Here is an 8,626-nt window from a genome sequence, read left to right as displayed (position 1 = left end):
AAACATGGTCTCAGGACCGAGTTTGGGGAAACTCCGCTCAAGAGGATAGGCAGTCTCAGGAAGACGATTATGCTGCAAGCAAAGGAAGTCTGCTGGGGACAGCTATTGGGTAAAATGTGCACCTACAATATTATCTCAATTTATTTGCATTTAAATTAATATAATTCGCCATTTTTAAATCTCGGAAATATGTCTTGTGTTTTATATATACTAAGTTATCTTTCATGAATGTATTTAAGATACACAAGTTAACATTTAAAATAAATCATAATGAAAACCAGTTCAGAGAGTTTGGGTTTGACCATAAACCAAAAAAAGATGAATTTAGTAATCGATTACTTTACCCCATTGTTTCCTATGAGATTGCTCAGGGGCGCGCGTTTGATCAGGAAGTGTCATTTCAGCGTGTGCCATCTTGGAGTTTTTGGAAACATTCCATGCGCCGTTTGAGCTACTTTAGGCTCAGTGCTGCACTCTGAGTGTCTCAAATTGGACGGTGACCGAGGTACTGCAGGCTGCCATTAGCAACTAAATTATCCTTATAACGTAATCTGTGATAAAGTAATCGGTTCAAGAACACATCTGATGAAATAGAAACAATTAATGGTACCATGATTGTGTTCTAAAAAAAATATCCACGAATATTGACAACGAAGATCGCTATCGTCACCCAATGGCCACATGAGAGTACTGCACATGTGTCCACTGTACAGAACGACGGATGTGACGCAAAATTAACCGCGACATTTTCCGCTGCTGTAATATTCACGTGGAGTATTTTGAAGCAAGCACACGAGTGAAGCCCTCAAAATGAAACAATACGGAGGAGTAATGTAAGTTCTGTTTTATCAACCAAAGTATGTCATGCTTAATGTGGTTTTTACCCTTAAACTATAACTTTCGAGTATTTATGTAGTTAACGAAGTCACGTACTAGGAAACGTTGGCTATCTAGCTTGCCTAATAAATCTAACTAGTTAGGTTTCCATCCAATTGGCCACAGATTTTCGAGCGAATATACTGAAATCCGCATAAAAACAAGATTCGCATTTTACGGCCGGAGATAATTAAATTACATTGATTTGTGGATAAACTGCTATGCGTGATGCAGTCCACATAAAAATGCATCGCAATTGCCACTCCGCTGATGGGTTTTCTCACATGTTGCGTTAAATAGCTAGTGTGCCTACTCTGGTATTGGTACGTACACTATAGCCAAAGGTTCGCGGACATGGCGAGGTTGGCAGTTCAACGGCTGCCAAGTACCTGGTCATTAGAATTAGACCCTCAATATTTATTGGAAAGGTGCATCAAGTTCGTCACCTTGTACTTTCACCACCAAGTTAAATACATAATGTATTTCATCTGTAGCCTAAAACTGCGTGCTTTCCCGACGAATCGTAGTGGGAGGACCACACGTCGTCAGAGCGACTCCCAAATGTACTTATATTATATACATTTTTGTGCATTGAAGCGTTTCCACCGAAGTTTCTCATAATTTATTTTACCGACACAAATATCCCACATTGTCTAGCATATTTTTTATTATTCTCGATTCGGAAAGTTTACCAACATTTTTTCTTTCCATCAGTTCTGTCTTTTTTTTTCTTCTGACATGTACCTTACATGCTGACCAAACCGCTCGTCCGGCCTCTCCCATCTCCTCATTGGTTTTCAGGAGCATATACCCACGTGGGTGATTGAAAGATTAATTTAGGTCCACTCTCTGGTCAGTTGTAGTAATGCTGTGAAGTTGGTTACCAACCGCCATAAAGTCCAAAGAAGAAAAAGAAGCCCGGTGGAGAGATGACAAGAAACAAATGAGGTTTTACTGTTTTATCTGTGGATTAATTGTCGGAGTAGAGGACCTTGTGCATTTATAGGTAAAATAACAACCCAATGTTTATATCCCAGAACAAATTAGCTATCAACAGCTAGCTAAATTACCATTCATGTTTAATGGTTTTCGACCTGTTCTTAAATTAAACTAATTGTTTGAGTTCTCGATATTTCAATCTGTGTGTCTGGTGTGGGGATACAAAATCAACATGCGTGCGTGCTGTCGCAAAATAAATGTGCACATGCATGTTATTCAATCATTGCACCCACACTGCTCACGCACATCTGCGTAGCCAGATGCTAAAGTAGAACTTGGTTCTATTTGTGACGCTTGACACTATGCAAGTCCCGCCTCTCCCATCTCCTCATTGTTTTTTAGGAGCATATACCCATGTGGGTGATTGAAAGATGAACTGAGTTCCACACTCCAGTCCAGTTGGTAGTGGTAATGCCCTTATAGTTGGTTGCCAACAGCTATATAAATTCAGAAGAAGAAGCCTGAAGGAGGAGATATTACTAGAAACAAACTTTTACTCCTTTATCTGTGGATTAATTGTCAGAGTAGAGGACTTTGTGCATTTCAGGTAAAATAACAACCCAATGTTTATATCCCAGGACAAATTAGCTAGCAACAGCAACCTAGCTAGCTAAATTGCCAAAAATGTTTAATGATTTTCGACCGGTCCCCGAAACATTATAGTTGGTTTTGAAATTTCAACCTACCTGTCCTGATTGCGTCTGGTGTGGGTGGACAAAATCAACATGCGCACACACGCAAGCGTTGTGGTCAGCATGTTACAGGTGTGTAGGCCTACATGCTTTTTTGCATGTGCCAAGTTAACCCATTCACAGATGCGAACTACCTTTAGCGACTCTTAACAACGCGAGGAAACTTTGATACCCCTTGCTGAAGCAATCGATGAATAGATCCGACTTGGAACTAGTCTGTGTACCAGTCTTTTTTAGCTAACTTTCCACTCCGTCATTGCCAAAGAAACTGGCCTTTCGGCAATAGTCCCAGTTGGTAATAGAACGTCGCGGCTCTGCCTGCCTGTGGGGGAAACAACCTGTGGTTACCTTTCAAGCACAATTTCTCTCCCCCAGTACATGTCTAAAGATTACTTTCCACATAGAATGTCCGATAGCAGGCAAACTACTTTCCCATGAGCTGCAGTTTTGGAATAATTATCCCGTCTATTTCCAAAAGGATACTTTGCAAACTGTTAGGGCCATTTTTATTTTATATATATTTGTAGTAATGACAATTGCAACAATACTGAATGAACACTTATTTTAACTTAACATAATACAAATAAAATCAATTTAGTCTCAAATAATGAAACATGTTCAATTTGGTTTAAATAATGCAAAAACAAAAAAGTGTTGGAGAAGAAAGTAAAAGTGCAATATGTGCCATGTAAAAGAGCTAACGTTTAAGTTCCTTGCACAGAACACGTGAAAGCTGGTGGTTCTTTTTAACATGAGTCTTCAATATTCCCAGTCAAGAAGTTTTAGGTTGTAGTTATTATAGGAATTTATAGGACTATTTATCTCTATGCCATTTGTATTTCAATGCTTCAAGCAATGTAAAGAGCTGCTGGCAAAGGCAGGGAAATACTGTTTGAATGAATGCTTACAAGCCTACTGCTGCCTACCACCGCTCAGTCAGACTGCTCTATCAAATAAGCCTTAATTATAATAAACACACTGAAATACGAGCCTTGGGTCAATAATATGGTCAAATCCAGAAACTATAATTTCAAAAATAAAATGTTTATTCTTTCAGTGAAATACGGAACAGTTCCGTATTTTATCGAACAGGTGGCAACCCTAAGACTAAATGTTGCTGTTACATTGCACAACCTTCAATGTTATGTCATAGTTATGTAAAAATCTGGCATAATAGTGATTCTTTGTTAGGAAGAAATGGTGTTCACACAGTTCGCAACGAGCCAGGCGGCTCAAACTGCTGCATATACCCTGACTCTGCTTACACTGAACGCAAGAGAAGTGACACAATTTCCCTAGTTAATATTGCCTGCTAACATGAATTTCTTTTAATTAAATTATGCAGGCTTAAAAAAATATTCTTGTATATTGATTTTAAAAGGCGCGAATGCTCTTTTGGCGAAGTAGGCTGTGATTCGATGATAAATTAACAGGCACCGCATTGATTATATGCAACGCAGGACAAGCTAGTTAATATAGTAATATCCTCAACCATGTGTAGTTAACTAGTGATTATGTTAAGATTGATTGTTTTTTATAAGCTAAGTTTAATGCTAGCTCGCAACTTACCTTGCTTCCTTGCTGCACTCGCACAGTCTCCTCGTGGAATGCAATGTAATCGGCATCCAAAAATGCTGATTGCCGATTGTTATGAAAACTTGAAAATCAGCCCTAATTAATCGGCCATGCCGACCTCTAGTTTTAACTGAAGTAGCTGTGTCTTGACTGTGATTAGGGCTCTGGAAATAAGAGCATCTTGTCTGCGAAATTAACAAAACAACCTATGCCATTGCACAGCCATAGGCTTCTGCAAGCACTGGAGGTTACTGCCTGTTTGTAGATAGGTCTTTTTTTGTTTGTTTAAAAACAAAAATGTGACCTTTATTCAACTATACAATTCCATGATATAATATAACCTGTTGATATTACAGTTTAAATAAGTTAATCTTAAAGTGTACCTGTAATTGACTGTGTGTCTGTGGGACAATTAGGATTGATCTGTTATGGTAAATTAGGCATTGTTGCGCACTGTTGGCATAGATAAATGCACTCCTTTTTTCCCCGTGTGGGCCTGGGGGGGGGGGGGGGGGGGTCTTGCCAGTACTCAAACAGTAAAAAAAAAAAAAAATTGTCCACTGCCCATCCCCAAGGCGTACCTGTGCAAATTAGCTATCTGCGTCTCCGAACACCTGTGTAAACGGAAGGCGGACACCACAAACGTGTTGGCACTTAAAAATACTGTTGGCTGCAACTGTGTTAAAACAATGTATTTTGATGTGCTATGAAAGTACTGAACGACAGTTGAGATGGTTGCCAGAGCCAATTTGCCTCTTAACAGAACATGTAAGGTACTTGGACTATAAGAAGTAATGTTAGGCTAGTGCCAGGTTATATAAATCAGCGTTTTGAAAAGTCGGTTTAATAATACTTTCCTGTGGATGTCTCAAATTTCGAACCTACATAAGGACCAACCGCACAGACAAGAGGTAGAGGAAGCTCAAATGTAATTTTGTCTTGAGAGAACTTTACACATTTTTGCAGTGCTTTTTGACTGTATACCAATAATTGGTATCACGGTCTTATTTATTGGGCAAGTAGTTAGCTAATGTTAACTAGCTAGCTAGACTTCCAAACAGTGTTGGTTGAGTGCATTTCGCTAGATGGAAGAGCTATGTCCGATCATCTGTGTTGTGTTACTCATGTCCCTGTGTGCCATAGCTGAAGTGTCTTTTGTTGTTGAACGAATGTCTCTTCAGAAAACCTAAGACGAAGAGGGCCAAGCGCTTCCTTGACAACAGAGCCCCCAAGCTTACAGAGAACATCAAGAATGCCATGATTATGAAAGGAGGCAACACCAGTATGACTGTCACTCAGGCATTGAAAGACATTGTACGTTTTCTGACTGTCGACCCTCCTCCCCATCTAGAATCATGAAGAATGTCAAGGTTTGAGAGTGGCAGCTAGATAACTCTGTTTTTCTCTCCAGTATGCCCTGAAGAAACCAAGTGCTGTGCTGTACAAAAAGTAAGTGATGGATTCTAACTTTACTTAAGTTAGTCTTCAAACAAACCCAGTATACTGGTTGTACTGAAAATATTGTATTTAGTGTTCATTGTGTTTTATTTTTCCCCTGTTGTTGAAAAGTGGATATTTAATACTTGGGCATGAAGGACTGAGTTTACTGAAATAATAAGGCATAAACACTAGTCCGTCAATTGCCGGTACTTGAGATGTGTGTTTTATCCAAATGTTGTTTTTCCTTCCAGGAAAAATATAACCAGGCCATTTGAGGATTCTACATCATTGGTCAGTTAACTAAATATGTTGCATGAATTCATTTCCGCTTGATATCAGAGTTGTTTAACTTGGACATACCAATTGTTTGGGATTGTGATCATTTGTGAACATTCACCTGCAAGTAGTCAAAGCGGTATTTTACACTGTAGACATACTAGCATCGTTTTAAAATGTGTATTCACAGCACTTAAATCGTCACTCCCTGCGGATTATGTAAGAATTCCCAATCATCGGTATTTTGTCTCTGTCTACAGGAATTCTTCTCGAAGAAAACCGATAGCTCTCTCTTTTTGTTTGGCTCACACAACAAGAAAAGGCCAAACAATCTCATATTTGGTAAACATTTTTATATTTTATCAGTAGGAGATGTCTGGTACGTTTCACAGCAGATAAGGGTTTGACCTTTTCATTTTTTTTCAGGTCGTCTATTTGATTTCCATGTGCTGGATATGATTGAGCTTGGCATTGAGAAGTATAAGTCCCTAAGTGACATCAAGGTGATGTTTCCTTTTATTTTAAGCATGACACCACTGTACTTTCTCATTCTGCCAGAATCTTAGTTCATTAACACTGAGTGTTTCATCGCCGTGTCTTTGTCCACAGTCTGCTACAATAGACCAAATGAATACACCTCATTTACATTCTCTCCCGGTGGCCTGAATTAACATCTAGAACTGAACTTTCCTCTAAACACTATTTTAGATGCATTGTCTTCCCATTCTTTAAAAATTATTAATTTGGAAAATTGTAGTTTTACTGATAAAACACTAATGTCTGGAACAGGCACACTTGGATTGTAAACAAAGTAAGTTGTTTGTGTTCATCATGTCTATTTTTACATGGTGCATTTATTGTACTTTTCCTCCTGTAACTTTGTTCGGTTTCCAATGCATTGCAGAGCAGCAAATGTCCCGAGGGGACTAAACCAATGCTGGTGTTCGCAGGGGATGCTTTTGACCATGAGAATGACCATAAACGCCTAAAGAGCCTTCTTACAGGTACAATTTAGTCTAGGCTAAACTTTTGAATTTAGTGTTAAGATTTCCCCTTTAGTTAAGACACATTTACTCTAACTAGAAAACATTAAGATAATAAATACTTACCAAATCCTCCATTATTTTTGGTCTTATAAAACATTGCATTTCATGTCAACGACACTATTGACCATTTTCTACTCTAACTTGTTTTATTATTCAGACTTCTTCAGAGGTCCTGTTGTGCCTTCAGTGCGCCTGGCTGGTCTGGAGCATGTCCTGCACTTCACTGCTCTGGAGGGGAAAATCTACATGCGCAGCTACAGGTATGTCTGCCTTCTAACAGCTGGACCATCTACCAGTGTCTCCTATTATTCCCGATTTAGATTATGACATGCTGTGTCCCAATTGGCACCCTATTCCCCGTGTAGTGTAATACTTTTGACCGGAGCCCTATGGGCCCTTTTAAAAGGAATAGGGTGCCATTTGGGACGTGCCACGTTCTGTGAAGTTAGTGTCTACCGTCCATCTCACCCCCCTGAAATGATCACGAGTCAAAGCTCTTTGTTTTCTCCAGATCTCTGTTGAAGAAGTCTGGATGTCGGACCCCAAGGATTGAGCTGGAGGAGATTGGGCCGTCTTTTGACTTTATCTTGCGGAGAACCCACCTGGCATCAGACGACCTGTACAAGACAGCTCACAAACAGCCCAAGGCTCTGAAGGTAGGAAAAATGTCTAGTTGCAGTCAACATCTTTTTCATGCTCTTTCAACAGCCGCTATGTAGAATGGCGCATGAGGTTGCTTTTTTTTAAACGTCTTGTCTTAATTGAAATGAAACTTCAAGGCAATCGAAGTCCTCATGTTGCTTTTTGTCATTCCTATTCTTTATAGCCCAAGAAGAAGAAGAACATATCCCACGATACTTTTGGTACCAAGTTTGGCAGGCTGCACATGCAGAAGCAGGATCTGGCCAAGCTCCAGACACGTAAGATGAAGGGTCTGAGGAAGAGGAGGGGCCCGGCAGCCGCTGCTGTTGTGGCGGGAGAGACGTCCCCGAAAACCACTGAAGTAGAGTGAAGTCTTCCCAGGCTTTAAATGACGTTTCACAAGCTCACGTCATCAAGTTAACTGTGGATGTTGACTGATTTCTTCAATGATCATTTGTCATCAATTGTCATCAATGATGAAAAGAATGACCCCCCCCCCCCCCCCCCCCCACACACACATGTTTACCTTCTGTAGGTATGTTCGTCAATGTTTCAAGACAACAATGTGGTGGTGTGCTAATCGACATCTCTTTCTAATGCCTTACAAATCGTCTTCGTTCTGTTGCTGATGTTGCTTAGGTTGGAAAGGTTTTATGTTAATGGTAGGCAGTCTGTGGGTGCATAAGAAAAAATTGAATTAGCCGTCATTCATCTAAAATACTTTTTTATTTTCTGTATTTTAAACTGCGTGTACATCGAGGAACAGTTCTCAATGAATAAATTTGTTTTGTACATCTTGTCTCGTGCTGTTCTTTTCATAGATGTACTATTTAGCTCTGGTACATTCAGAAATGTTTTTTTTTAAATGTGAGAGGAAATAATGATACTTTTCACTGCCACCACAAACCTTCAGGTATAAAGATTTGCCTCCTTATGAACAAATCACAGCTGTAATTAGATAACTTGGTATATTTCAGTCAGCTTCCAGGCATGAAACTTGCCGGCAGATGTGGATATGAAATCAGAAGTATTGGTGTTACATTGCTGGATGTTTCTGGGGATAGTTACCTTTGTACAAGA

General features: G+C 39.6%; 1 protein-coding gene across 1 annotated transcript; it reads left to right on the top strand.

Moving 5' to 3' along the window:
• The first annotated feature begins 725 nt into the window (after positions 1-725).
• On the top strand, positions 726-8,340 carry LOC129825014 (ribosome production factor 2 homolog). Its single transcript, XM_055884650.1, has 10 exons — positions 726-833; positions 5,324-5,456; positions 5,554-5,591; positions 5,834-5,873; positions 6,119-6,200; positions 6,285-6,361; positions 6,763-6,862; positions 7,062-7,164; positions 7,416-7,560; positions 7,731-8,340. The coding sequence occupies exons 1-10, from the start codon at positions 811-813 to the stop codon at positions 7,914-7,916; spliced, it is 927 nt and encodes a 308-aa protein (XP_055740625.1). The 5' UTR covers positions 726-810; the 3' UTR covers positions 7,917-8,340.
• The last annotated feature ends 286 nt before the right edge of the window (positions 8,341-8,626 follow it).

The sequence above is a fragment of the Salvelinus fontinalis genome, chromosome 27, assembly GCF_029448725.1.
Source record: "Salvelinus fontinalis isolate EN_2023a chromosome 27, ASM2944872v1, whole genome shotgun sequence".
Taxonomy (NCBI): domain Eukaryota; kingdom Metazoa; phylum Chordata; class Actinopteri; order Salmoniformes; family Salmonidae; genus Salvelinus; species Salvelinus fontinalis.
The sequence above is the reverse complement of the archived record's forward strand: the minus strand, read 5'-3'. Positions and strand labels throughout refer to the sequence as shown.

Excerpts from the sequence above, each read along its gene's own strand:
- LOC129825014 (XM_055884650.1), top strand. The coding sequence starts at position 811 with ATGAAACAATACGGAGGAGTAAT. Across the intron at positions 834-5,323 it reads AAACAATACGGAGGAGTAAT|AAAACCTAAGACGAAGAGGG; the intron begins GTAAGTTCTGTT and ends ATGTCTCTTCAG. Across the intron at positions 5,874-6,118 it reads TTGAGGATTCTACATCATTG|GAATTCTTCTCGAAGAAAAC; the intron begins GTCAGTTAACTA and ends CTCTGTCTACAG.